The sequence below is a fragment of the Meriones unguiculatus genome, chromosome 16 (assembly GCF_030254825.1).
Source record: "Meriones unguiculatus strain TT.TT164.6M chromosome 16, Bangor_MerUng_6.1, whole genome shotgun sequence".
Lineage (NCBI taxonomy): Eukaryota > Metazoa > Chordata > Mammalia > Rodentia > Muridae > Meriones > Meriones unguiculatus.
In genome coordinates, this window is record NC_083363.1 from 4,892,140 (window position 1) to 4,919,516 (window position 27,377).

At 55.1% G+C, this 27,377-nt stretch overlaps 2 protein-coding genes and 2 long non-coding RNA genes across 9 annotated transcripts in view; 3 read left to right on the forward strand and 1 right to left on the reverse strand.

Annotated features, from left to right (window-relative positions):
- Pnpla1 (patatin like phospholipase domain containing 1) overlaps nt 1-3,652 on the forward strand; it is a 30,641-nt gene extending 26,989 nt beyond the window's left edge. For 3 of the 4 annotated variants that reach the window (XM_060369176.1, XM_021633481.2, XM_021633478.2), the window contains one exon: nt 383-972. Coding sequence is in view for 1 of the 4 variants with exons in the window: in XM_021633481.2 (XP_021489156.1) it covers nt 383-406 (24 nt within the window). In the remaining 3 variants the exon portion in view is untranslated. Of the gene's footprint in view, nt 1-382; nt 973-1,712 lie in introns of those variants that run through there. The other variant, XM_021633480.2, reaches the window with a different exon arrangement.
- A 48-nt stretch (nt 3,653-3,700) lies between these two features.
- Bnip5 (BCL2 interacting protein 5) lies at nt 3,701-16,955 on the reverse strand. Of its 3 annotated transcripts, none has more exons than XM_060369178.1 (12): nt 16,779-16,955; nt 11,919-12,481; nt 10,920-11,015; nt 9,779-9,840; nt 9,352-9,589; nt 8,447-8,578; nt 7,817-7,878; nt 7,404-7,650; nt 6,823-6,948; nt 6,204-6,268; nt 5,120-5,383; nt 3,701-4,467 (listed from the first exon to the last, which is right to left on the reverse strand). In XM_060369178.1, exons 1-12 carry the CDS (start codon nt 16,874-16,876, stop codon nt 4,432-4,434), a joined length of 1,989 nt encoding a protein of 662 aa, XP_060225161.1. In that variant the 5' UTR covers nt 16,877-16,955; the 3' UTR covers nt 3,701-4,431. The 3 variants fall into 3 exon arrangements, with proteins under 3 accessions (XP_060225161.1, XP_060225160.1, XP_060225163.1); XM_060369177.1 differs by having other exon boundaries at nt 9,740-9,840; XM_060369180.1 differs by lacking the exons at nt 3,701-4,467; nt 5,120-5,383; nt 6,204-6,268; nt 6,823-6,948 and having other exon boundaries at nt 7,294-7,650; nt 9,740-9,840.
- LOC132648321 (uncharacterized) lies at nt 5,261-7,191 on the forward strand. Its single transcript, XR_009586691.1, has 3 exons — nt 5,261-5,400; nt 6,084-6,164; nt 7,069-7,191. It is a non-coding gene; the product is annotated as an uncharacterized LOC132648321 (long non-coding RNA).
- A 5,872-nt stretch (nt 16,956-22,827) lies between the features above and the next one.
- Nucleotides 22,828-26,799, forward strand: LOC132648322 (uncharacterized). The gene is made up of 3 exons (XR_009586692.1): nt 22,828-23,438; nt 23,956-24,697; nt 26,500-26,799. It is a non-coding gene; the product is annotated as an uncharacterized LOC132648322 (long non-coding RNA).
- Nucleotides 26,800-27,377: the final 578 nt, after the last annotated feature.

Here is a 27,377-nt window from a genome sequence, read left to right on the forward strand (position 1 = left end):
TCCAAATAGTCCTCACGTGTGTGACCCGCCCATGCCCGCACCTGGCATCGGGCACTACCCAAACAACTAACTGCCCTGAGCTCTCTGGAAAGCACCTACCCTTCCTGGGAAAGCAAGCACCAATTAATCTTTTAGAAACTGAGTAATATTGCAAACACCTTTTAAAATCACATCCCAACGGGCACTCCCCTTGCCAGAGCAGCTAAGGGCTCTGGCATGATAAAGCGAACCCCCCTAAACTGGCTTTTGGAACAATCCTAGATCCCTGGTTTTGGTCAAGTACAACAGAGGGAATGTTCCTGGAAAGGAGGCCTGGGTGGATCGAAAGCGAATCATGTCCTAGGTGGGGGTGCTCAAAGGGTGACTCTCTGTCCTTTCTTAGGGAGTCAGTGGACAGAACTCCTAGGCCGGAGTGACCTCAGTGCCCCGGAGCCTGCATCTGGCCTCCCGCCCAGGCCTGGTGGGACCTCAGCCAGGCAGTGCCGCAGACCTTCTGCTCCCCCGCAGTGTGTGCTCCTTCCTCTGAAGAGACTCCCGCTTCCAGTCTTGAGGCCCTCCCCCCCTTCTGCTCTGGATGGACAGACAGACATCAACACAGACCACTCAGGGTTCATTCGGGAGGAGGGACGCAGTCTTTGTCTTGTCTTTGTCCAATCAGGGGCAAGCTTATACCCTGACTACATGTGATCAAGCCCATCCTGTGCCTTTGGGCAACCAGCCTTGTTTACAGAAGTGAAGACACACGGCTTGTTATCTTAGGTGAAAGACAGGCCCCCACAATTCTCCGTCCTTGGTGGGAAAGCGGGGCTGTCAGGTTAAGCACATTTTTGTTCTACAGAGCTCTTAAGCACAGTATAATTAAAACTTAACCCTAACTTTAGCCCTCATACTCTCAAGTCCCCAGCGGGACTATTGCAGACCCAGGAGAGCAATTAATTAAAAAACGAAATAAAAAAGACATGACAATTCCTAGGTATGGTGGAGGAAGTTTACTGTAGATATCTGGGAGAAAACAGCCAGAGGTATCAGGAAAAGTCAGGAAGTCTACGCTGTGGCCTGCTGTGAGGCAGAGTCACCCTGGCTCACGCTCTCACCCTAAGCCCATCAGGCAGAAGGTGCTCCTCAGAAAGGACGCCATCCCAGCCGGGCCCAGCAAGGGGGCCCAGGCTGCCCACAGGCTCCACCAGCACTTGCTTAACAATTATTCAAGAGCAAAACCTAAAGCCAAGGTTGACGCTCATCTATAAACTGGACTTAGCCACTGAGGACCAAGGGGTAAATGGAAGCAGAGAAGGGGGACCCTGTGGCAAAGGGGACCTTGCGGGGAGCTATACTTGAGTCATTTCAGGGAAATAAGCAATTCAAGCCAAACTGAAGTATACAAAGGCAGGTTTTTGGAGAGGGCTCTCTTGGCCTCTTGGTCTGCCGCTTCTCTCTTGTTCCACTTGACTCCCCTGCTCTTCCTCTCTCGATCCCCACCCTCATCTCATGGCCCTGTTCACTCTGTCGGTCATTTTCCAGTCTGGACTCCTCCTGGTGCCTCTGGCTTTCCTCTCCCTCATATCTACAGCAAACTTCCCCCCCAGCCATGTCCTCATTTATTCGGACACATAGCAGGGAATGGCCTCCTCCCTCATTCGCACCATCTTCATGGACCATTGTAAAAGAAAGATGGCTGATGCAGTCTCTCTCTGCCTCTCACCTTGACACAGGGCTGAAGAGAGTCGGGTCAGGAGGGCACTGTCTCATTTCCAACATTACCAGCCTGGGAGCAGATGGGAAGCCCGGGACTCATGACCACCTCCCAGGACCCCTTTGTTACTGTGTCAGCATGGAGTCACCCCAAGGATAGGGCATTTGAGAAACGTCCAGAGAGAACCCAGGGCAGAGACGGGGCGGCTGTCCCCACTATTGTGTAAGCTCTGACTGCCCTGGATGGGGCTGGGTAGTGGCCATCTTGCCTCTACTGGATGGCACAGGAACAGCCATTTTGTCTCCACTGGATGGGTCAAGGGGGCGGCCATCTTGCTTCCCTGAAGAGATCTAGATCACACTGACAGAGTCAGTGTCTATACTTGCCTCAAACAACACAGTACAAAAATGAGACCTGCATCAGGGACTCATAACAAATACTCTACAGCCTGGAAGGTTATGGCAGCAGAGAAGAAACCATGTCCAAGGTTTGGAGAGGAGGGTGGGTGGTAAAACTGCTGCTCTGTGCCAGGCAGCTCCAGCTCCACGAGATACTGCGCCCTCTTCTGGCCTCTGTGGGCTCTGCACGCATATACACAACCCCCCCATTATTAAAAAGAAAAACAAAATCCTCATATAAATAAAGGAAACTGTACAGTTGGGTGTGTGGTCGCACATGCCTGTAACCCCACCTCTTGATAGGCAGAGCAGAACTGCCACAAGTTCAAGGCCAGCCTGGACTGTGTATGAGACTGATTGTCTTAATAATAAGATTAAAGAAAAATAAACTATGTACAAAAGGTTTCTGACCCCTGTTTCAGAACTTTAGCTCCTGGGGCTGAAGAGATGGCTCAGAGGTTAAGAGCACTGGCTGCTCTTCTAGAGGACCCAGGTTCAATTTCCAGCACCCACACGGCAGCTCACAACTGTCTGTAACTTCTGTTCTGGGGTTCTGACACCCAAAACTATGCACAGATAAAACAGCAATGGACATGAAATGAAAAATAAATCATTCTGTGCCACATCCCTGAACACTGCCTGAAATAAACCTATGAAGAGGTCACCAAGTGCCTATAAAAAAACAACCTCAATGCCATCAAGAGAAAAAAAAAAAAGGATTCTTTTCATTGACCTTCCTGAACGGATGCCTCCAGCTTGAGAGCAGCCTCACCTGAGAGCCCAGGCCTCCCTACCCTCATCCTTGCTGGGAGCCTGCCACACCACCAACAGTGTTAGTCTCCAAAGCTATCAAGACTCGGCCTGCCATCCAGGCTACCCTCCCCCACGGCCACACCCTCCTGCCAACCACCCAGGGAGCCCATGGCTCTAGCACCTGTGTGTGGACTTGTGACAAGCGGCCATCCGGCCATCCGCGTCTCTGGCCAGCTGGGAGTAAGGCACAGCCTCTTACACCCCCAGCTCACAGTTGTGCAAACAGACCCACCCGCAGAGGAGGCGTCCACAGCCACCAGCTGGGAGCCTATCGCCACGTCCACAATGCGCAGAAAATGTGTCTTAGTCTTAGTCAGGGTTTCTAGGGCTGGTACAAAACACCATGATCAAAAAGCAAGCTGGGGAGGAAAGGGCCCACACTTCCACATCAGTGTTCATCACCAAAGGAAGTCGGGGCAGGAACTCACGCAGGGCAGGAACCTGGAGGCAGGAGCTGAGGCAGAGGCCACGGAGGGTGCTGCTTCCTGGCTTGCTCCTCGTGGCTTGCTCAGCTGCTTTCTTACAGAACCCAGGACACCAGCCCAGGGACGGCCCCACCCACAGTGGGCTCTGCCCTCCCCCATGGATCACTAATTGAGAAAATGCCCTGCAGCTGGACTCAAGGAGGCGTTTCCTTGACTGATGACTCCAGCTTGTGACAAGTTGACACAAAGCCAGCCGGTACAACCCCTTGTCAACCTGACACGCAAATGTCACGAACAAGCTACACAACCGTTTTCTTACTTGTCCCCAAAAATCTCACATTAAAAACAGAAATATCTTTAAAAGGGTTTTATTTTGTTTTGTTATGTTTGTTGTTGTTGTTGGTTTTTTGTTTTTTTTTTTTTAATTTTCTTTTTTTGGGGGTGGGAGGGAAGGAGTGTTCTCTGTGTAGCCTTGGCTGTCCTGGACTCATTTGTAGGCCAGGCTGGCCCTACCTCGGTGAGTGCTGGGATTGAAGGTGTGTGCCACCATGCCTGGCTAAAAGCCCTATCCTTTACAAAGCAAACACAGTGAAATTTCATTCCCGGGCAGGAGAGATGGCTCAGTGATTAAGAGCTCTGTCGGCTCTTCCAGAGGTCCTGAGTTCAATTCCCAGCAACCACATGGTGGCTCACAACCATCTAAATCCTCTTCTCCTGCCCTCTTCTGGCCTGCAGATGTACACGCACATAGAGCATTCAAAATAAATAAAATCTTAAAAAAAAAAAAAAAAAGAACCTGAACTTTTAAAAAAGAGCCCAAAGTCTCTCAACCGTGGGCTCCAATAATGCACTTTCTTACTTCCAGGGGAAAAAAAAAATCAGGGCACAGTCACAATCAAATCAAAATCAAGCCTCAGCGCTCCACTGTCTGGGATCCACACAGCATCTTCCGCGCTCTCGTCTCCAGCTCTGCCCTCTGCGGCGCACGAAGCTCGTCTCTGGGGGTGTTGGGGAAGCACAGACCCGGGCCATGCTGCAGGGGGGTCAGGGCGTCCGGGCTGAGGCTGCCGACCAGCGGCTGATCCTTGTGCTTGCGTGGCCTTCAGTCGGGACTCTGTCCATCCAGACTCAGGATGTCCTGGGAGGGGGGAGGGCCGCAGCCCACGTCAGCGCGGCTCCCTCCCGCCATCCACACCCTCACCAGGCCGGCCAGCCTGGGCAGCTCCCCGCCCGCCGCGCACAGCGCGCCCAGTCCTTCCACCGCGGCTCCGGGCTGCAAAGCCTGCGCATCCCAACTGCACCTGCCACCTCCCGGAGGCCCCCCAGGACTGACGGGCGCCACCGCCCTCCGCCTCCTGCTGGCTCCTGTCGCCGTGTTTGGCGCATTTGAACTGAGGCCGGAAAGATGGCTCAGCGGGTTAACGCCACGAAGCCCGGCGAGCCGACTTCCATCCCCAGAAACCACACGGCAGAAGGAGAGAACAAGGTCTCCTCCGGCCCCCACGCCTGCATGCCGGTACATGCGCGCACATACAGTAAACAGGTAACATTTGGATGTGTTAGTGCCCCGTCCGCACATGCTCCTGCAGCAGAGGGCACCACACCCCTCTCTAGATGGCCGCGAGCCGCCGTGTGGTTGCAGGGAATTGAACTCAGGACCTCCGGGAGAGCAGCCATTGCTGCTTAACCTCTGAGCCCTCTCTCCAGGCCCCCGAAAGAAAACTTGACTGAGCGAACCAGGACAGCCCGGAGATCCCCTTAGAGGACCCGCCAAAGCCTCCGCCTCTCACCTGCCGGGCCTTCCTGGACAGGAAATGGGCGTAGCTGTGCCCCGGGTACTGGCCTCGGGTCTGCATGAGGGTGCAGATGGCGCAGCTGTGGTTGGCGGCAAACTTTTTGAGCGAGCCGAAGGCGCAGGGCGGGGGTCTGTCGGCGAGGCTCCCGGCGGCCCCTGAGAGGCGGGCCCTCTGCCCGTCCAGGGCGGCCACCAGCTTCCGGAGCGAGGCGTCCGAGAACTCATGGAAAAAGCGCCGGAAGCTGGGGTGCTGCCGGATCTGCGAGGGAGGCCGAGGTAGGTGGTCAGCGCGGCCGCGCCCGAGCCTGCTCCCCTTCGTTAAATCCCCCTTCATTAGATCCCTCCCCCACGCCCCACTTCCACACGGCGTGGCTTGCAGCTGCAGGGCTCAGCAAAAAGCAAAAACACAGGCACGTGGGCCAGATCAGCACCCAGAGCGCGGCACTCGGAGCCTCCGCTTGCTACAAAGATGGGGCGACCAGGTTCCCTTCTCCAAAACGGGTCGGGGTAGAATGGGGACAGTCCACGCCAAACATTTCCCGGGGTCTTAGCCCGTGCTAAGTCCTTCTGGTCAGTTGACCTCGCTTCATATCTGGACAGCTGGGGTCTCCCGGGGTCCAGAGTCCCTGGCCTAGGGGTCTGCCTGAGTCCCTTGAGGCAGGGTCCCTCACTGACCCTGGAGGTAGGCTGGCCGCCCGCTGAGCCCAGTGACACTCCCACCTCCTTGTGACAGCGCTGGGCCAGCAGGTGCACGAGGCCACGCCTGGCTTTTCTTTACGGGCGCGCTTGGGATTTGAACTCAGGCTGCGGGCCTGCTGGGGGAGCACTCTTCCCTGCCGACCTGGCTGCCCAGCCTGCCTGCGCTCTGTTGTTTTAAGCTACCGTTCTCCTCACCTGCCCCGCATTAGGGCCCTCCGAGCAGGCACGGTTTGCTCAAACAGGAGTTATCCCTTTTGCAGAAGCGGAAACGGAGGCTCAGAGAGGCCAAGGGACGTGACCAAGGACACTCAGAAGGGGAGGACGGAACCCAGGTCTCAGAGGTGGGTACACGAGCACCTCCCCCACGCCCTGTATCTCACCTGCCTCCCTAGCTCACTGTCCACCTCTTGGAGATCCTCCACCAGCTTAGAGATGATGAACTCCTCTGAGGGAAGGAAGGATGGATGAGAGGCTGTTCCCAGTGACACACACACACACACACACTCACACGCACACGCATGCCCACGGCAGACTGCCACAGCAGCTCAGCTGTCCAGGTAAAGACCTCCTGTTCATTGTAGGCACCTGTGACCAAACTCAGCTCCCGACACCCGGGGAATCCAGGGCCCCTGATGTCAGGGATGGAAGCGTCAGGCGCTGCCACAGCTGAGAGTGGCTTGGCTGGCTTTCGGCCCTTTGGTGCTGATTTGGGCTGGGCTCGCTAGAATACGTAGGAAAACCCACGGAGAGGTCATTACCGACCCTTCACGGCTTGAATCGGGACCAAGGTGGGACCATTGACACCGGTGGCCTTGACTAAGGCCTCGTCTGTACCCTAGCCCAGCAGCCCTGGTTTAAACAGCACCTCACTGCTCCTGTCCCTGCTGCTGGGCCTCCTGGGGGAGTCAGGGTGTGTGTGGGGGGTTCGGCCACCTTTTCCACACCTAGGGGCATTCCCTATCGGCAGGGGCTACCCTAGCGGGCGCAGGGTATACTCACTGGATTCGAAGGCTCCCTCGGGTGGCGTCCCCTCCTGTGGTGGGTGACTTCTGGTTGGGAAAGGTGCTTCTGGGGACCCAGCTGGTCCTCCCCCTGCAGCCCCCGTCTTCTGGAACTCCAGGCCTTCTGAACGGGATTGTAGAAGAAAAAAATTAAAAATGGGTGGGTTTGGCATCCATCTCAGTCCTTGCGGGGGAAGGACTATCCTTTTCCATGTTCCCTCCCTGCCCTCTGCTTCCCCCACAGGCTGCACTCTAAAAAGCACGTGGACGGGCCCATGGCTCCCACTCAGCAGCCACCCCCCCTTTAAATGTGCAAGACTTGGCCCTGTCAGTCTGAACGCCACCTTCCCCTGTTGTCAAATGGAACTCTTACGACAGGCCTGGCGTGTTAAATGAGATGGCACTGTGTTCATGCTGTATACAGCAGGCACTGCATAAGTGCCAGGGAATCCTTGTATGCCAGCGGTCCTCAGGCCTCGAACTCACAGAGATCCGCCTGCCTCTGTCTCCAGAGTACTGGGATTAAAGGCGTGGGAAGGCACGGCCCTCGGTTACCATGGTAACGCCCAGCCTGCTCACCGGGGCTGCCGGAGGAGACGGAAGCCCGGTGGCCGCCGACGCACATGGGCAGGAAGGTGTGCCTCTTGGGCGGCTTGGCCTCCGGGCTGCTGGCGGCGTCCGGAGTCCCCGAGGCCTCCGTTCTCTTAGGATCCTCGGAGCGGTGTCTCCTGAGAGAAAAGGCTCTCCAGAGGTTGGATTTCTTCCCGTGGTGTGCCTTCACCCTGCCGGCTGGGGCCGGGTTTTCTCCGGCCTCCTCTGCCTCCTGCTGTGGAGACGGAGTGAGAAACTGAGTCAGGGCTCCTGGCCTCCAGAAGGTCAAAGGTCAACTGTGGCCTAGAGGGTGTGACCCAGCAGGAAGGGGGATGTCGTCTGGGGGAGGCAGGAGGGATGGGGTCCCTAGGAGGGCAGGTTAGGGGGACAGGGTGTCTCACCTGCTCTCCTTTCTGCCCCTCTGCATTCCGGAGCAGGGCCAGGATCTTCCGCCTGAATTCTCCTACGAAGAGGACAGGGTTCCTTACAAAGGCCTCCGGGGCTGGGCCCCGGGGCCACACACACCCCAGTGCGTTACAGGCCGAGCTATCTCCCGGGCGTGCCCCCGCCCTCCCCCAGGTGTGTGAAGCGTCTCCGGATGTGTAAGACCTGACGATATTACACACCCAGGCCTGGCTCTGCCAACCATGAACTGATAACCTTGGCAACATTTCCTTTTCTCTGCATAGCCCTTTCCTGTAGCCATCCCAGTCCTCCAGCGTCTGCTGACAGGCCTGGCCCCACTCCCACCCCCACCCCCACGCTTTACAGGCTGTCATTCAATTAGCACCTCCAGCAACTCTCAAGGGCCACCCTTGCAAAATGAGGAAACTGAGGCTAGCAGGTCAAGAGTGCTCCGGGCCAATGCTACCTCCACAGCCTGGGACTTCCCACAAGGAGCTTGAAATAGGCCTCGGCCTCCCTCTCTCTGCCTCAGTTTCCCTCCTCCAAATGGCAGAGTCAAGACAGGTTTTGTGTGTGCACGCGTGTAGCATGTTTGCGTGCGCGACTCTGAGGGGCAGGGGACTAACTGGATTCTGAGGCTCTGTCCAGCAGCGGCTTCTCCATGGGTGCCCGACATCCCGCTGATGTGTGGAGCTCAGAGGGCAGCGAGCCTCCGCCGTCCACAGACAGGCTCTCGACGGCTCCGGGCGCCTCTGAGTCTGGGGAGCAGAAAGGCACAGTGAGCCTGTGTGTCGGCCGCACCTAGCAGCTGGCCCTGAGCTCAGGAAGGTGCCAGTGCACCCCACCCCTGGGCTCTGCCAGGGACAGTGAGCTTCCAGGCTGTGCCAGGCATGGAGCTCTGGCTACACAGATCAGCCCATCTGCAGCCCCCAGGGCCGCTTTTCCTTGGCTTCTCGGCCCTTTCTTTCCACGGGGTGCCACTAGGGGACAGCCAGTCCCTTAGAGCCAGCTCCCTGGCGTGAACTGTCCATGGCCTAACTGTCTTGGGTGAAAATCCCTCCTCTCCTGTCTCCGAATCCATGCTCTCTGAGCCAGAAATTCTCCTGGCAACGGCGTCCCACAAGGCCCACCCCATCCATCTGATGCCCGGGAGGAATCATGTGCCCTTCTCCCTCTGTGTTTGCCCGGCAAACATTTCCACCCCCGGTGCCACACAAGGTGCAAGCCTGTAATTCTAGCCTTTAGGTAGTAGAGGCAGGCAGGCGAGCCGTTCAAGGTCATCTGTGGCTACACAAGGGATTTCGAGACCAGCCTGGGCCATGCGAGACGCAGTCTCGAGGCGAACGAGCATAACAATAACTATTAAACTAGAGTGGTTCGCAGAAACGTAGCTATGAGCTTCCATTCTTTTCCCATCCCCAACCCTCCCTGAGGCTGCTCAAGGCCTAATGCCCACCCCAGCCCTGGGATGATGCCCGAGCTAGAGGCAGCTGCGGTTGCTATGGCAACTGGTAGACTTGCGCCTGCTCACCTTGGCTGCTGCAGGTGGATGTACTCTGGCTACTGACACACAGGGGTAGGAAGCTGGGCCTCTTGGGCCGGGTTTCCGGGGCCTCGGCAGCGGCTGCGCCCCCTCTCCTGGGCTCCTCGGAGGCAAGCCTCTTGAAGGACAAGGCCCTCTTCAGGCTGGATTTCTTCTCCTGGGATTTCTTCCTTGGGGGTGGTGTCGGTTTCTGTGGAGCCACTTCTGGCTGAGGGGCTCGCTCTTGCTGTGGGGGGAGGGAAACTGAGTCAAGCCCCAGACCTTGAGGAGACGGTAGAGGCAGCTTCGGACAGGGAGGGTCTGGAGTGGGAGGTGGCTTCGGGAATTAGGGACTGGGGCTAGCTGGGAAGGAAGGACGGACAGGTGGAGCACGAACCGGGAGCTGCCGTCGGGTTCTCTGACGCCTGCGGCTCACCTCTTCCAGCTGGTCTCCCGCTTTCTTGAGCAGCTCCACTATCTGCCAAATGACTTCATCCTCTGCAAGAGAGCACACGGACCACCACCCGTGAGCACACAGGTGGTGTTCAGATCTGGACTCCCAGGGCGACCGTGGCCAGTCCGGGCCCCCAGGGATCCAGAAGAGCTCATCAAAGGTTCTGAAGGGAGAACTGTAACTTTTAAAAATTTGACTTATTGGGGGTCAGAGGACATCTTTTGGAAGTGAGTTCTTCTCTTTCTATTATGTGGGTCCCAGGACTCGAACTCAGGTCAGAGCAGGGTGGCCCGCTCTGCCTCACACAAGGGCGGCGTGCTCCCCCCACTAGCTGTACCTGAAAGGTCTAAGGTGGCTGGGGATTGAACTCAGGACCTTTGGAAGAACAGCCAGTGCTCTACACCTGAGGAAATTGGAGCAGCCCAAGAGGTATCCAACCAGCTGTTGGACAGTTCTTTCCATTTTTCCGTCTATCTGCTTTATTTATTTAAGCCCAAGACCTCTTACCTGATAAGCAGAATTCCTGTCTAACTATGCCTTCAGCCCCTACTCAACAGGTGGGTGGCAGGTATAGACAGACAGACAGACAGTTGACAGATGACAGATGAGTGGAGTCTTATGTTGCTCAAACTGACTTCCAATTCCATCTGTGCCCGAGGATGACCTTGAACCTCCGATCCTCCTGCCTCTACCTCCTCAGTGCTGGGATTACAACTGGACACCTCCACACCCCATGTATGGGATGCTGGTGGGGGGGGTAATGCCAGCTCTGTGCATGCCAGGCAAGCATTCTGCCAGCTGAGCTGCATCCCCGCCTGTCTTCCGTGTGTCTGTAAGCTTTAGGAGACTGGAGGCAAAGTGCTGCTCCCGTTGACACGGAGGCCAGAGCGCTGGCCAGCAGCCTTTCTGGTGCCTCGGCCTCCCCCCCCCCCGCCCCCGCCCCTGCCCCCGTTAGATTCTGAAGTAAGTTCACAGTGCCGGAAGCAGCAGAATGGCCAAGAAGGATCTGCCTGTGCCTTGAGACTTGGCCTGCTCGGTCTCAGCGGCCACCCTGAGTGACCCCTCCAGTCTGGCACTGCCTCCTACCCACAAGAAAAGAAGGACCCCAGCCATTTGGACTCACGGTCAAGCTTCTGGGGGTCCTTTTCCGAGGGGGGACCCGCGGCTTGGGCAGGTCTGTCTGGGGATTCAGCATGGCCTCCTTCAGTGGGTAAGGCCCCTGGAAAGCGAACCACATCAAGGAGAAGCCTGATTTAGTGACATTCTTCTGACCTTGTCAACCCAAATCAGCGTGAGCTCCAGAGTGACAGGCCAGGCAGCGGCCACCCCCAAGCCTCACCCCAAATCAGAGACTGGCCAGGATTTCCAGGTGAAAATGGGATGTCTCAGGCCAGGGCCCCCTCCCAGCAGCTCTCCCTGAGCCTCCTTCCCATCACAGTCACAGTGTGGCTGCCCACCAGAGCCTCCAGCTGAGGCCTCTGGGGGCAGAAGAGACTTCCCTCCACACCCCCTGACATGGGAATGCGCTTGGGGGTGGGGGGGAGCCTACCCCCTCCATTCTCCCCAGGAGTCAAGGGCTCCAGGGGCAGCCACTGCAGAAACCAGAGCCCCAGATTTCCTCTGTGCTGTTTGTTCTGTTTGTTTGTTTTTCAGGACAGGGCTTCTCTGTGTAGCCCTGGCTGGCTGTCCTGGAAATCGCTCTGCAGACCAGGCTGGCCTCGAACTCACAGAGATCGAGTTCTCTGCCTCCCAAGTGCTGGGACTAAAGGCCTGGGCTACCATACCCAGCAGCAGATGTGTTCTTGACGGAACAGGGTCTATCTATCTAGAGAGCCCCTAGCGCGACCCCACAGGCCTGTGTTGACCTGTGAGGCAGCAACTATTTTATCTCTTGTTTTTTGTGAATGGGGGTGGGGTGGGCCCCTAAGTTGGCAGCCCTGGGCCACAGGCGTGTAGAAATCGGTGGCGCCTCTGTTGAGTTGGTGTTAAGCATTCAGCTGTTCACAGAAACATCCCCCCACCCCGGCTGTCCACACCTAATCTTGGTTGAGGACATCTAGTGAACAAACTTAGAGCAGCCTGGCCCTCAGGTGGGACAGTGGGGTTACCCTAATCTGCTCACCCCCGCAGCTCAGCCCCAGGTCTGCCTCCTCGGCTTCTATCTCAGAGTTCTGGGGCCCTCGAGGCTCCTCCACATCGGGCTTCCTGTGGCTGTGTTTCTTGCGTCCGGCTCTCTTCTCCTGGGACTTCTTACTGAGGGCTGGCTCCTCGGCCCACTCCGGAGGCTCGTTCCTCTCGCCTTTGGCCTTTGACTTCCTGTTGGCCTTTTCTCTGGGCTCCTCTAACCCCAGCAGCAGGAAATTCAGGAACATTCTCACCCAGCCCTGCTGGGCCGGCTTCGGGGGCCTCTCTTTCTTGGTGTCTTCTGAGGGGCTCTGCTCGCTGGGGAGAAGCTGTCTCTCCTCTTCCAGAGGGAGGGCTGTGGCAGCAGGGCCCCGAGCTTCTGTGGAGGGAGGTGGCTTCCCAGAGCCTCTGGCGCCCTCGCTCGCTGTCCTCCTGCAGCTGGGCCCGGAGGGGCACCCGAAGTTCGGGGACTCAGAGGCCTTCCTGGGAACCTGCCGGTCCAAGGATTGGACTCTCTTATCTGCTGGAGGCTTCCTCGGGCCCCTCAGGGTCTCCAGTGGTCTACAACCAAAACAAACAGCTCCCTCAGGAGGCTGACCCCTGCCCACTTCTATTCCCAAAGCTCCTGTCACTGTCACTGTGAATCCGCCCTCCCCTGGTGATGCCTCCTTTGAAGCCCTGGAGAACCCCACAGGGAAGGAAGTCGCTAGTCCCAATTTCCAGGGAAGGAAAGGGAATCAGATGCTCAGGCCAGTCAGTGGCTTAGCCAGAGTAGCCTGGAGGAGCCCAGCTCCGCCCTCACCACCTGTCTCCCTGCAGATGATTTTGGGTTTATGACTATCAAGTAATTAATTTGTCAAAAGGACCTTGGTTCTGGCAGACACGGAACACTCACACGGCTCCTCCAGGACGCTGATATGGTCGGATTGAGAATCAAAGGCACTAATGCTCACAGAGAAAAGCAGGGCACAGGGCACCCGGCACCAAGTCCTGTTCACGCCTGAAGGCTCCCAAAGAGCCACGCTGATGCTCCTGAGCTGTCAGCCATGAGGGGAGCAAGGGGCCTTCTGGGTTGCCTCCCTCCCTCCCCTCTCCTTCCTTCCTTCACTTCAGTGTTGGTTTAGAGGCAAGTTCCCACTGCTGCAGCCCAGGCTGGCCTTGAACCCTCAGCCATGCCTCAGTCTCCTGGCCTGGCCTGCTGCATGCTCTGACCAGCAAGCTGTCCTACGATCCGTGTACTTTTCCAGCACTGGGGCTGGAACCCAGGTCCTTGAACAAGCTGGGCAAGTGTTCTGTCCCTGCGAGGCCTGCCTCTTCCACCTGGGCCGCGTCCCTGCATGGTCCCTGCATGGTCCATCATCTTTTTGTTTCATTTTGTTTTGTTTTTGAGACATGGGCTCTATATGGCCCTGGCTGTCCTGGAAATCAATATGTGGACCAGGCTGGCCTCAGGTTCACAGAGATCCTCCCAAGTGCTGGAACTAAAGTTGTTGTTTTTTTTATCATGCCCAGCAAATTTTTTTTTTTTAAATTAAGTACGGATACATGTGTCTGTCTGTGCATGTGTGCATATGTGTCCAGAGGAGGGTACTGAATCTCCCTGGAGCTGCAGTTACAGGCTGTTGTGAGTTGTCCTATGTGGGTGCATCAAATAAATAAATAGATGCCATGAGCTGGCAAGATGGCTCAGGGTTTAAAAGAGCATACTGCTCTTCCAGGGGCCCAAGTTCTGGTCCCAGCACCCACGTCACATGGCTCACAACTGCCTATAACTCCAGCTACAAGGGGATCTGATGCCCTCTCCTGCCTCCACAGGCGGCAGACACTCGCACTCGCGCACACACACACACACAGACATAAACACACGGTAGACACGCATACATGAATAAAATAAGTAAACACAAAGTATATATTTCCATCACATCCCTTGCTTTTACCAAATAGTTAATTTCTATAAGTGTATTCTGCCTGTATGTCTAGCGCAGAGGCAAAAGTAAAAATCTGGAATTGTGTTGGTGAGATGGCTCTGGGGATAAAGGTGATCGCTGCCAAGCCTGAGGATCTGAGTTCAATCCCCGGGACCCACATGCTAGAAGAAGAGAACTGACCCTGAAAAGTCGTCCTCTGAGTTTCACCTAGTGCCATGGTGCGAGTATACACACACACACACACACACACACGCACACACCAGCCTCTGGGGTGGGAGAACTGGACCCCCACAGCAGAGCACCCATCACCACAGGCCATGGAGACCTGGTGTCTCGCATGAAGGAAGGGAGGCTGTCCTCGGGCCGGGGGAGGACTCGAGCATTTTGAAAAGCCGTGCTGGTTACTTAATGCTCTGTGAAGGGACCATCTGGGCTGCGTAGGGCCTGCTTCTCCTGTGGCAACTAAGTTCCCGAAAGCCCAGAGGTCGGCTGCCTGACTTGCGCTTCCACAGTGCAGCTCTGCGGGGGATAAGGGAAGGAAAAAAGAAAAGAAAAGAAGGACGCTATCTGACCTTCCCCACATTCACTTCTTTCGGCTTTTACCACCTCTGGAATCCTGCCCGTCTGGAGCTATGTAAGGATACAGGGCAAGACGCCACGTAGATCCAAAAGAGAATGTGCTGGTATTTACACTGATAAAGCCACGACTCCAGGGCGGGGCTCAACGGCCGCCTTTAGGAGGCTGCAGGCTTAAGAGGAGACATATTTAGAGCAACGGACTGGCTGATGATATTAATCAGATCAAAGGAAGCTGGGCCAGAAATACAGTTCCAAAAGCTGTCAGGGCTTCCGATGGCCGGATCTCTAGCAGAGACCATGAAAGTGGCCGAACGTGCAGGGTGCCACAGTCAGTGCCTCAGGCTCCTCATCTTCCCTGAGGTGGCCTGGCACCAGGGGCCCATCCCACCCAGGTGGAAGAAAGGGGCACCCATCTTTAAAGGGGGGGGGGTGTTGCCATGGAAAGCTTTCCCCAGCTGTGGTGGTGAGCTCAGCACTCTCTCTCCCGCCTGCTGCTTTTTCACGATGATGTTTCCCAACGTCCCCAGCAAAGGACCACCCCAAGGGTCCCCAAGACCTCCTGATGCCAAGCCCAGAGACTTGGGGGGGACCGAGAGACCCACCTCCCCAAATGACACAGCCACTGATCTCTGAGGTGCTCTCAGCATGAAGTTTTGCCCAGCTGGGAATCGCAGATGACTTTCTTCCTCCTTCCCCTTTAGCTTGCTTTGAGCCCATGTCTGGATGGATTGTAGGGGAAATCCTGCCCTGGCCCACGTTGCCAGGATACCCAACCACTCCTGTAAACACGTTGCTGCCTCCACGGCTGACAGCAGGCTTCAGAACAAAGTCCACCCTAGCCAGAAATGCCGGGGGGGGGGGGGGGAGAGATACACAGATCACAGAGCCTAAGGTAGGAAAACAGCTCCAGTGACTCACCTCACATCCACAGGAGCTGGCGTGGCTGTGCTTGGCATGTTTTCTAATCTCTGACCTCATCGTTACATTTGCCTGGCCTGTTACTCTCAGGCCACAAAGTACTCCATCCTCCATGCCTGTAGGTACTCAACACACGCGTGTGCATGCACACACACACACACACACACACACACACACACAGAATTCAAGCCTGCCCTAACTCAAAATGCCCAATACTGTCTAAAATTACACAGCCAAACTTGCTGCTGGCCACAGCTCTAAGGTGCCTAAGGGATGCCTGGCCAGAGGCCTCCCTGCTGTCCCCACCCCTGGCCAGGCAGGCCCTGGGTGTTTATGAAACAAACAACTACACAAACACACGGTAAGCCCTTTCACCTCTGTGATCTCACTGAATCTGACGGCGCCCTGTGACTCAGCCTGTCTGGGGGGGATCCGAGGTCCCCCAGCCTCTGACACACTGTCAAAGTCCCTGCGCTGGGAGCAGAGAGCTGGCCCAAAACACTTTCTCCCCGTCCAATTTCAGATCCTGCCTTCTCACTCCTGTCCCGAGCCACGTCTTCTGAACATGTCACACATCTACATGTGTGTACGTGGGACAGACATGTGGACCCCAGGCACAAAGACTACGAACATGGAGCGGGCCTGGCAGCTGGGTCGTGAGGGAGTCTCCCTGGAGATCTCCAGGCCTCCACTGTTGTGCCTGAATGGGATGTGCCCGTTCTGTGCTGAGCTCACCCCTGGGTGTGGGAACTGTCAGACCCACGACCCACACGGTGGCCCCCGTAGCCTCTGAGGGCCTTCCCGAGCAGAGGCTGGGCCTAAGGGACATCCATCTGCCTCGGGTGGCCTTCCTCACACAATGAGAGCAAGCCACCAAGCCCTCTCCGTTCCAGCCTGTCGCCTCACCTGCCCCAGACCTGCTGGTGATTCCTGGGCCGCTCACACCTGAGCTCGCTTCCCTGATGCTCCCCAGCTGTCCTTGTGCATGTCAACGCTGTGGGGGGGGGGCCAGGGCCACACCCAGATGGGCAGAGGCTCAGGGCCGGACCTCATCTGTCCGGGCTCAAGGAGAGCCCCAAGCAGCCAGAGCTCCCTGCGTTCTAAAGCATGGGAGATTCTCTTCGTACATGTGTGTGCATGTGCTTGTGTGGTGTGTGTGTGATGTATGTGTGTGTGGAGAGCAATGTGTGTGTATTGGGGTACCACGACACACACGTGGCTGTCAGAGGACTCATCCTTTCTTTCCTCCCTTGTGGGTTCCAGGGGCTGACCTCAGGGTGTCGGGCACCTTCTGAGCCACGCTGCTGGCCCCTGCGCCGTCTTTTTAAAATATAAGAAGGCAGATCCTCTCAGATCCGCAAGCTGGAAGCGGAACCAGGCCTGGGTTCCGGTGGATTACCCATCACGTCCTCTCGGGACCCTGGGATACCCACCTGGGGCCCCGGCTCCCAAGGCCTCCACCTGCCACAACCCATCTCAGGTCGCTGCCGTCCTTGGACACCCCTGGGCTGGGGTTCCTGGTGCTGGGCATGGCTCTCCCGGTCAGCAGAAGTCCTTCGAGGGTCAGATCCGCTGCCAGGGAGAAGATGCTGTCTTCATGCCAGGTAGCGCTTGAGGGGTTCACGACTTCTGGGTTCTATATATCATGCCCCCAGCTGGTACCGCCCAATCCTCCGGGCTCTGCCCAGGAGACAGAGGGGAGGAACCCACACAGTTTCAGTCCACAACTTCCTTATTACACCTGAATCCCGGGACGAAACCAGCTCTCGTGACTGGTGAAAGCGAAAGCAAAGCTTTTGTTTGGAAACTCTGTGGCGTGAGGGGGGTCCTGCCTGACGACCCCTGGAGAGGGAAGGGGCTGGAGGGACAGGCCCAGGCCGTGGATGGGATGTGTGCAGAGCAACCCAGAGACAAACCTGCCCGTGGGAGCCATGTGTCATTGCCTTCCACGGAGCGTGGGCTCACCACCGACTTTTCTTTCTGTTCCTGTTTTTAATGTTTGGGTTTGTTCTTTGACAATTTCACACGAGGGTACACTGTATCTTGATCATTTCTACGCTCAAATCTCCCACCCGTTCTCCTCCAGCCGCACCAGCCGTTGCCACTCCTGCCTTCCTTCCTTAACCCTTTGAGGCCATCCAGTTAAGTGCTGCCTTCATGGCGAAAGGCCAACACCAATCTAGAAAAATGACCTCTCTATCCCAGCAGCCTTAAAAATCAAAAGCTCCTGGGGCTGGAGAGAAAGTTCAGTGATTAAGAGCATTGGCTGCTCTTGCAGAGGACCTGGGTTCAGTTCCAAGCAATTTACAGTCATCCATAATTCCCGTTCAAGGGGATCTAATGCTTTCTTCTGACCTCTAATGACACCGCACATACCCCCCACATATACATACATGTAAGCAAAATGCTTATACACACAAATCTTTAAAAATGTGCTTTAAACACGCACATACATACATGCATGCATGTACATTGGCCAGATTTCCTGGTGCACTCCTTTAATCCCCATACCCGGAGGCAGAGGAAGGCAGATCTGGTTTAGAGCTGTTTAGCTACATAGTAGGTTTCATGTCCATCAAGGATAGTGAGATCCTGTCTCAAAAAAAAAAAAAAAAAAAAAATCAACAGTGAGCTTTCTGTCATGTGTATTTTGTCACATCAAAAAGAAGCCAAGGGCTGGAGAGACGGCTCAGAGGTTAAGAGCACCGGCTGCTCTTCCAGAGGTCCTGAGTTCAATTCCCAGCAACCACATGGTGGCTCACAACCATCTGTAATGAAATCTGGCGCCCTCTGCTGGCCTGCAGGTGTACATGCAGACAGCATTGTATACAGAATAAATTAAATAATTTTTTGAAAAAAATAAATAAATAAAAGAAGAAGAAGAAGAAGCCAATAGGGCTGGGTGTGGTTGCCTTTAATGCCAGAACTCAGGAGGCAGAGGCAGGTGAATCTCTGTGAGTTCAAGGTCAGCCTGGTCTACAAAGCAAGTCCAGGACAGCCAGGGCTACAAAGACAAATACTGTTTCAAAAAACAAACAACCCAATCTAAAACTGCACTAATAGCAAGGATACTGCTTACCGACTTGTGTACAAAACAGAATGGGCCGGTGAAGCAGCATACTGCCCGTGACTGTTGATGATCTAATATTTACTATTGATTTGTCTTTCAGTTAAGCAGTGGTTATTCCTAAACAGCCGTGTACCCAAATCACCACACAGAGACAGGGGTTTATTTAATTAACCTACAGCACAGTTCTGGGCAATAGTTACTCCTAAACCTCCAAGCCCCGCATAGCTTCCTCCCATTCAGATTTCCCACATTACACTTGCTTTTAGTCACCTCTTAGGTAGGTTCATCTCTCCTCATGTTTCCCAGTCCTTTCCTCTCAGACCTCTCCTCCTACTCCTTCTTTCTCCTCCCCTCTGGACCAGGATGTCCCACCCTATTCTCTCCATTGCTCAGCATTGTGGCTGGTTGTCTTATTGACAACACAGAGAACAAATGGTGGCGTGTTTACACAAACTTGAGACAGGCGATGCTTAGAATAAACCTAAAGCAATGTCGGGACTGAAACCAGCCAGTGGGGTAGAGAAATCAGCATGTGAATGAACAAGAGCAAATTGTGTACATTCCTCAAGGACATTATGTTACTCAAGAGGCTAATACAGGATCAAGAGTTCAAGGCTAGCCTGGGCTATAATAGTGAGAACTTGACTCAAAACCCAACAACAGGAGCTGATGTGGTGGCACATGCCTTTAACCACAGAGGTCTAGGCAGTTGTCTGTGTGTTCGGGGCCAGCCAGGTCTACACAGTGAGATCCTATCTCATACAAACAACAGCAACAAAACCCACAGGGAACAATGAAGAAAAGAAGAAGGAAGTATATAAACTGGCTGACATGACCCACCCAAAGGTTCTTATTGTAGATATAAGGAAGAAATCAGCCGGGGGCATCTGGAAGAGTCCAGAGGAAGTAGTAGACTGAATGTGGTCAGCAGACTGGACCTGGCCATGAGAGAAGAAGTGGGGGGCGGGGAGGAAGACAGAGAAGACCAAGTGTGAGGAACAAGAAAGGGCCTAGAGAGAGAACTAAGAGGAGAGAGAGAGAGAGAGAGAGCAGAGCCAACATAGCAGGGTTATAAGGAGAAATGGGGGAGCTGGGGGAGGGGAGTTCCCGAGCTGCAGGAGTTCAGGGGGAGGGCAGGGATGCTAGCTAGCATGGCCTCTGAAATGTGTGACAGGTACTTGTGAGACTTGAGGGAGGCTGGGTCCGCACAAGCTTTACCACGCTAATGGCACGACAGACAGCCACTTGTTCGGTCTGTTGGTGGCAGAGGGGACCCCGGCTTCACAAGTCCCTGAGGAGTGCTGGCTCTTGTCTAACCTGCCAGAATTTGGACCTGAGAGGAAGGAAGCAGAGAGGGAGGGAGAAAGGAAGGAAGGAGGGCAGAACGAGAGAGGCACAGAGGGGTGGAGGAAGTGAAGGACCCAGAAACCTCCTTTGCTCTCTGACCGGCTAGTGCAGCTTGGGTGGTCCTGGCCGTTTGTATAAACCGGGCCTGAGCGGTTTCTTCTTGCTCAGCTTCTCCCGATGCTGTGTGAGAGCCTTTGAGGTTCACTCTCACCCATCACACTCACACCAGTGTGATACAGAGGACCAGCCTCAGGGAGCTGCTGCTGCTGCCGCTGCTGTGAGCAGACACTTACCACCTCAGAAAAACAGGTCTCCCTGAACGGTACTGCAGCTCCACTCCTGGGTACCAGTCGGCCAGGAGGGCCCAAGCAACACTCCCAAGAATGCATCATCAGCACAATTTGTAATAGCCGAACCCCTCCAGATCTTGAAATATCCAGTCAGGAAAAGGAATAAGTGACAGTAAATTCACACATAGAATTCTTCCCCCCCCCACACACCCTTGTGGGCCTGTACCCTCTAGCGTGGCATGGCTGTGTGTGACCCTGGGCACGGGACAAGCAATAAACTTGGTCTTGAATGAAGAGTTCTGTCTCAGGAGCAGTTTCCAAGAACAAAGCTAAGAAAAATTCCCCAAGTGACCGTGCTGAGCATGGGGCGTGGGGCGTGTGTGCTGCCCGTGAGTCTGTCCCCATTCTGGCAAAGGGATTTGCATATAGAAATAAAGCTGGCAGTGGGAGTTGCATATAGAAATGAGGCTGGCCATGGAATTTGCATATAGAAAGAATTAAGGCTGGGCCCTCATAACCTACCTCAGAGCGGAGAGCTCTGGCAACACCCTTTCTAGCCTTTTCTCTAGACCCCTCAGATTCCAGGTTGGCTCTCACTGGATTCCCTAACGAATGAACTAGCTTCATCAGCCAACGCCTCCCGGTCTCCTCAGCAAGGGGGGCCCAATGAAAGATGCCAACCTCACACTTCTCATGCTCTGTGGGGACCAAGGACCGCAGGCTCCTGCCAAGAGGTGTTCTCAGGATGCTCCTTCCTAAAGAACACAGGCCCCCCTACCTCAAGGCGGAGCCTTCCCCTCCCCCACAGAGGCTGCTAGAATTCTCTTCCCTCAGCTGTTTGTGGGTGTCTGGCCCTGGCTTTGGCAAGCCTGCCATTCACCTCCAGGGGACCCACTGCTCCCAAAACAAGAAGGATTTGCCAATTGCTCAAGGTGTGCCAGTCAGGTCTGTGCTTCAAGCCTTTTTCCATCCATAAATGTTTTGGTTTGGATTTGGGTTTTTAATTTTTTTTTTTTAATTTTTGAGACAGGGTCTCCCTGTGTAGCCCTGGCTAGCCTGGAACTTGCTATGCAGACCAGGCTGGCTTTGAACTCACAGACAGCCTTCTGCCTCTGCCTCCAACAGCTGGGTTAAAGGAGTGTGACCCCATGGGTGACCGTGGCAGCTCTCTTAACCCTTACAGTGTAAACCCTCGGAAGTGCTTCTTGCTAGAACACACTTGAGGAAATGAGGCTCAGAGAGAACACTACAGCGACGCTGACAGAAACAGCAGATGGAAGGCGGCAGGCCCTGGTGAACAGCCGGGTTCTGCCAGCTGCCGCACATCCATGAGAGCCTGAGCTCAATTCTCCAAAACACGGGTCAAACCAACAGCAAAGCAGACGCCGAGGCAACCGCTAGCTTATAATCACTGTGGGGGGAGGCAGAGGCACGCGGTTCCATGCAGCTTGGTGCCTGGCAAGGCTAGGCCACCCTGGGTGCCCCCTGCCAATGGGAGGCCCACTCTCAAAAGCAAAAGGGGATGGCTCCTAAGGAGTGACATCTCAAACTCACATGTGTATTCCCCCAACACACACAGACATACGCGTGCGCGCACACACACACACATACATACACACACACACACACACACACACTCAAAACCAAACCCGAACCACTCAGTTGGGAGCCAGGCATGGCAGCCCACACATCTGTAATCCCAACATCCAGGAGTTAGAGGCAGGAAAATCAGAAGTTCAAGGCCAGCCTCAGCTATAGGAAATTCAAGGCTAGCCTGGGCTACATGAGACCCTGTCCCAAACAAACAAACAAACAAATCCTCTGTTTTTCACCCAGCATACAGGTTTATCTTTGCTTCCTCCTTTCTGGGCTCAGTCATCGAGATGGCTCAGAGGATAGAGATCATTTGCTCCCTCACACAAGATATGCATGGCAGGTTTAACTAGTGAAAGTCCTAAAACTCTGCTTACAAAAATGCTGTCAAGAGTAAATTGTTGGTTGGTTGGACAAGATCTCTAGTAGCCCAGGCTAGCCTGGAACTCAATGCGCTGCTGAGGGTGACCTTGACTCCTGAGCCTCCACATCTGGAGTGCTGGGATACAGCTGTGTACCCCGTGCTCAATTCATGGGCTGCTGATCCCAGACCCGGGGCTCCACGGAAGTTCAGTACTCCATCAGCTGAGCTGTGGCCTCTCTCCAATGCGCCCCCCTCCCACCAGAGCCTCCCTCCCGAGGCCTGGAGAGCCAAGGAGTTCCTTTTCTGCATCCCTGGCGGCTGGAGTTTCAGGGGTGACTTGGAAATCCCACAGGGGAGGCCTGTGGCCCTGTTTTCCAGGGACAAGATGAGATGGAGCCATTTTCCCACAGGAACGGGCACTGTGAAGGATAAGCCCTTTCTCCTCAGCCACGGGCCAGGCCATGTGTCCCCAACGGCGCCCCACTGTCTGTAGCGCAGCCATGAGGAGCCACCCTGCCTCACTCCGGAGCCCTATCTGAAACGTTCTGACTCTAATTCATCCCATAACTTTGTCAGCCGGGACTCCTTCCCCGTGGGATTAGCTGGAACCCCTTCCTTTTCCAGCAACCGAGCCCGGTTCACTCCAGTCCACCAAGGTCACTTATCTCCCTCCAAGATAAGCGAAATCGAAGCTACTGGGGGAAAAACACGGCACAGCTGTGACTCAGCTTGTTATGGATTTCCCAATAACATTTTAACCAGCTGCCTCTTCTCTGGAGACCATTAGCAAAGTACACAGACTAAACCGGTGTGCCAGGCTGGTCTTGCCTCGGACTTGAGGCTCACCATTATTTTTTTTTTTTAAAGCAGGATTTCTGGCAGTTAGATGAAAGCCAGTGTCCCTCTGGCAGAAGGAACACATGGACCCATTAACATACAACTGCCTGAGCTGCTCCAGGCTCCCTCAGTCCCTAGTCACAAGTACCTGTACATTTCAAAGCCCCTACCTGGGGTTTCCTGGCCCTTACCACCAACCAGCTACAGCTACCCTCCCTAGTCCTCCTCCCTCTCAGGATGCTCCATTCTCCATCTCTCCCTATCTCCCCATCTCCACCATTCTCTCCTGCTCTCCTGTTTCCCTAGCCCCAGCCACATCCACTCTGCTGGCCCTGTTCTGTCTGCTTCTTCCTCTCTCTGCTCTGGACCCTGCCAAATGCTCCTGGCTGTTCTCTCTCTCCTTAACCGTCGCTGCTCAGTCCTGCCGGCAGGACCCTGCGTTGCTGCGATTGGAGACAGACACTACTGCACCTGATGTTCTTCGGTGCTGTGGACAGAACCCGGGCAACCGACTCACAGCATCCCCTGGCCGGACGCTCTACTGTGGTGGACTACAGAGGGAGACCACGTCCTTCCATCGTGGTAGCAAAAGGTACGCTTGTGGCGCAGACAGACACACGTACAAAAGGGCAAGAACCAATTAAAAGGCCTTTTCTTATGAGTATTGAGGTGGACAGTGGCACTTTGCTTTTCAGCGATACGATGTATTACACAGATATCCCATAAGCTCTTGTTGTTGTTTTGAGACAGTCTCAAATTGGCAGCAATCCCTCTGCCTCAGCCTCATGAGTGCTGATTACTGGTAGGTATGAGGCATCACACCCAACTCTTAAACTCTTGATCTATGTGTCAGAGATAAAACTAGATCCTCACTCGAATGCCAGGCCTTTAGCCTGGCCAGGAAGAAACTGCTATTATTACCAGGAGGACCTGACTCCTCCCAGTTAAAGCTGAGCCTCAAGGCAGCAATCCCTCTGTCTCATGCCAGGCAAAGGGCACCTCTCTCCTTCTGGGAACTGGGACTGGCAGGGAGAAATGGCTTGGGAGGGAACTTGAAGGGAATAAACATATTATCTCAGAAAGCAGAGCCCTCCCTCTCCATCACACAGGACAGACGCCCCAACCAACTGACAGAAAGCTCTGTCAGCCGGAACTGCAGGAAGTGCCTCAGGGATGGATTTAAGGACTGAAGAGGAGACCAGACCCATTGGCACTGGTCTCCCCACAGAGAGAAGCCACCATCAGCCTTGGGATAAATTCCCCAGCAGCTCCCCTTAGAATAGCCCCCTGGGACCAGGTCTGGGGAGATGGCTCAGTGCTCAAAGAGCTTGCCATTCTCAGGGGAAATCTGAGGAACCGGATCATCGCCACACATCAAAACATGGTAGTAGGCTAATTTATCACAGGGAAGCCTGAACAGGCATAGCCCGGGATGGAGACAGTAGGATGGGAAATTGAGAGATGAACACGCCAGGCTGCAGCCTGTAGATTGGCCCTTTCCTGGAGGAAGAAGAAATCCGAAGACCGTCAGCCAGAAATCTCGGCATCAGAGTGTCCGTTTGCCTCTGAGTGTCCCTTAAACAGATCCCTGGTGTGTGGCCGCTCCTGCCACCCGTGGGAGCCCAAAGCAGCTGGAAACCGAGGCCCAGGGTCACACAGGTAGACACTGCAGAGAGTGACATCGGCTGCTGCCAGAATCCTCCGGGTGGGAAGACGCTACGTGAGAATTGTACCAACTGGCTCTGTAGTCAGCTCCTTGTCTCTCTCACCGGGGATCTCCTGCCCTCGGCTCGGGTCAGACCTGCTGTCAAAGTCCTTTCTCTCACTCCGTGGCTGATAAGACCTGAGTCGGTGAGTCACCCTCTGTCAAGAGAATGTAACCTTTACTACAGATCACCTTCAAGCCCAAGGACCGGGGGAGGCCTGGTCTGTTCTGAAGTGTTCACGGGTCCTGGGTGACCCTCCATGCCGGGCCCTGGGGCTCCGGAGGTGGCTCTGAGCGCCCTCCTGTCTGGGGGAGCCCTGATGCCGGGTGGGGGACTGATCGGCTAGTCGGGTGCTCCGGAGGCCCCGTGGTGGATTCTCAGGCCTCGTGCCAACCACCCAACCACCCAACAACCCTCCGCCCCGGAGCTCCGACGGGCCATCCCCATCCCAGCCCCCGCCTGAGAACCTTACTGGAAAACAGCTTCTTGCTCCGAACTTCTGGGATTTCAGGGGTCATAACAGAAGTGGGTGGGGTGGGGTGAGGGCTTCCAGATACTCCCCCCCACCCCAGCCCTGTGTTTCCTTCATTGGAACATCAGTCAACACCAGGCTCTGCTGGGCTACACACCCTGACCCAGTTTTTTTGTCTGTTTTATTTATTTGTTTGTTTGTTTGTTTATTTATTTATATTTTTTATTTGAACTATCTCTGTATACAGCCCAGGCTATATGTTCAAATTTGCAGTCCACCTGCCTTGGTCTCTCAAGCGCTGTTTATATAGGTCAGATCTGCAGGGCCCTTCAAGACACTTTATGATGTCGGTCTGTTCGCTCGTGATTTCCCGGTGGGAAGGGGAGGGGAAACGTGGCAGGCTGTAAACCACGGTTGGTTTCTTCCTCCGGCCTTTCCCAGCACAGGGCACACTTGGTAGGACCAAGGTTGACTGGTTGCTATGGAAACAAACAAGAGCATCTGTCACTCATGGGGGGGTAAGGCGACAGAGGCTGCGGGAAGAGCTGGTGCTGGTGGAGAGCCATTCCTGCTTTTGCAGAGCTTGGCGCCTCTGAGGGCTCTGTCACAAGCACACACACGCACATGCACAGGCAGGGCTAGCTCTGACCCTTAGCTTAGTCCTGGCGTGTCTTTCTCAGCGCCTACTACCGCTCACATTATGTGACATTGCACAAGAAATAGTGGTTAAATGGATGACCCGGCCCTTCCACTTGACGGCTGTCCCTCTTCAGCGTGACCAGCTGAGCAGAGGGCACACTCCCTTCCCGGAGACCCGAGGCGGGCGTCACCGTGGCCACGAGGGAGCGAGGGAAGACCCACCTTCCCAGTGCCTCCAGACGAGGGCAGAGAAGCTGCTGGCACGCATGTGTCCCTCGCCTGGTCCGCTGAGCTTCCCTCCGCTGAGATGTCCCTGCGGGCCTGGAAGTCCTCCTGCAGAGCTTGCCCAGAGTGAGGAGGTCCGGGGGCACCCACAGAAGCACACCCCCGGCCGCCATGCCAACACAAAGGGGCTCTGCGCCTCCTGGTGGGCACGGCTTTCAACTACAACAGGGAAGAGCCATTTGGAACCTGGGTGGCCCCCAATCGCATTTCCTGGCATCCTCCTGCCTCCGCAGCTACCCTTTGGAGGCCTGCGACTCTCCTAATGGCCACTTTCACAGGCACCTCCAAAGCAGAATTCCCAGCACCATCTGGTCACTCTCCGGGTCTTTTGGGCCCTGGACCCTTTCTTGGGCCCAAGACAGCTGTGTTGTTTTTCCTGCATCAGTGAACCTTGTCCAAGCCAGGGTACAGCCTGGTCATCACTTCCAATTCCCAACGCATGAGCAATTAGCTTGCAGGCCCAGGGAGTTCAAACCATAAAGGGGACGATTAAAATGGTTTTTATTTTTCTCTTTCTTTTCTTCTTCTTCTTCTTTTTTTTCTCTTTGTAGCCCTGACTGTCCTGGAACTTGCATTATATACCAGGCCGGCCTTGAACTCACAAAGATACGCCTGCTTCTGCTTCCCCGAGTGCTGGGACTACAGGCCAACTTAAAATATCTCTGAAGGCCTGGAGAGATGGCTCAGCAATTAAGAGCACTCGCTGCTCCTGTGAAGGACCGGAGTTCAGTTCCCAGCACCCACTGCCCGGGACTCCAACTCCCAGCAATCCGAAGCTTTCTTCCAGCTTCCGCTTCCTGGGGCACTTGTCCTCGTGTGGGTGCACGCCCACGAATAAATAATGAATGAAATCTAACGGATATTTCTTAAATGCCCACACTGTGACCTCAGGACACACTTTGAACCACGTCCTCACCCTGCACCTAAATTTGGCTTGGTTTTGGTTTTGTTTGTTTGTTCAGAGACGGGGGAGAGGGAACTGGGGGAGAGGGAACTTGACACCTGCTTTGAGAAGTCCCCTCCCACTCACGGCCAGTGTGTGACCTGTTTCACAAGCAGCACTTGACTCGGCTTGGAGTGTAAACACTGAGTCAGAATGACGCTGGCTGCTGCACTCCGGCAGAGGCAGACGAGTAAACAACCGCCCGGTCTCAGCCTCGGGGAGCAGGCGGGTAACTTAATCCTAAAAATAGGAAGGGCCCCGCCCTAGACATTTATCAAAGCAGATGGGGCTGGAGGAGCGTGTGCACGGTGGTCTCAGGGGAACCAGGAAAGGTTCGACCCCGACCCCTGAACCCCAGGAGGAGGGACAGCTAACCCCAGAACATCAGTGTGTGTGTCAAGGGACCCCCCACCCAGCAGAGATTTTCCCCACCGTCCCAGTTTGAGCTAAGTCAGCTCCACACTCGCTGACCTGGCCTGGCCCGGT

What these genes read in the sequence shown, in the direction of transcription:
- Bnip5 (XM_060369177.1), bottom strand. Translation starts at nt 16,876, where the DNA reads ATGCCCAGCACCAGGAACCCCAGCCCAGGGGTGTCCAAGGACGGCAGC. An exon ending in GGACAGAGCCTCAGAATCCA is followed by an intron (nt 7,879 to 8,446) that starts GTTAGTCCCCTG and finishes TCCTCTTCGTAG; the next exon opens with GAGAATTCAGGCGGAAGATC. An exon ending in ACAGTGAGCTAGGGAGGCAG is followed by an intron (nt 5,384 to 6,203) that starts GTGAGATACAGG and finishes CCTCCCTCGCAG; the next exon opens with ATCCGGCAGCACCCCAGCTT.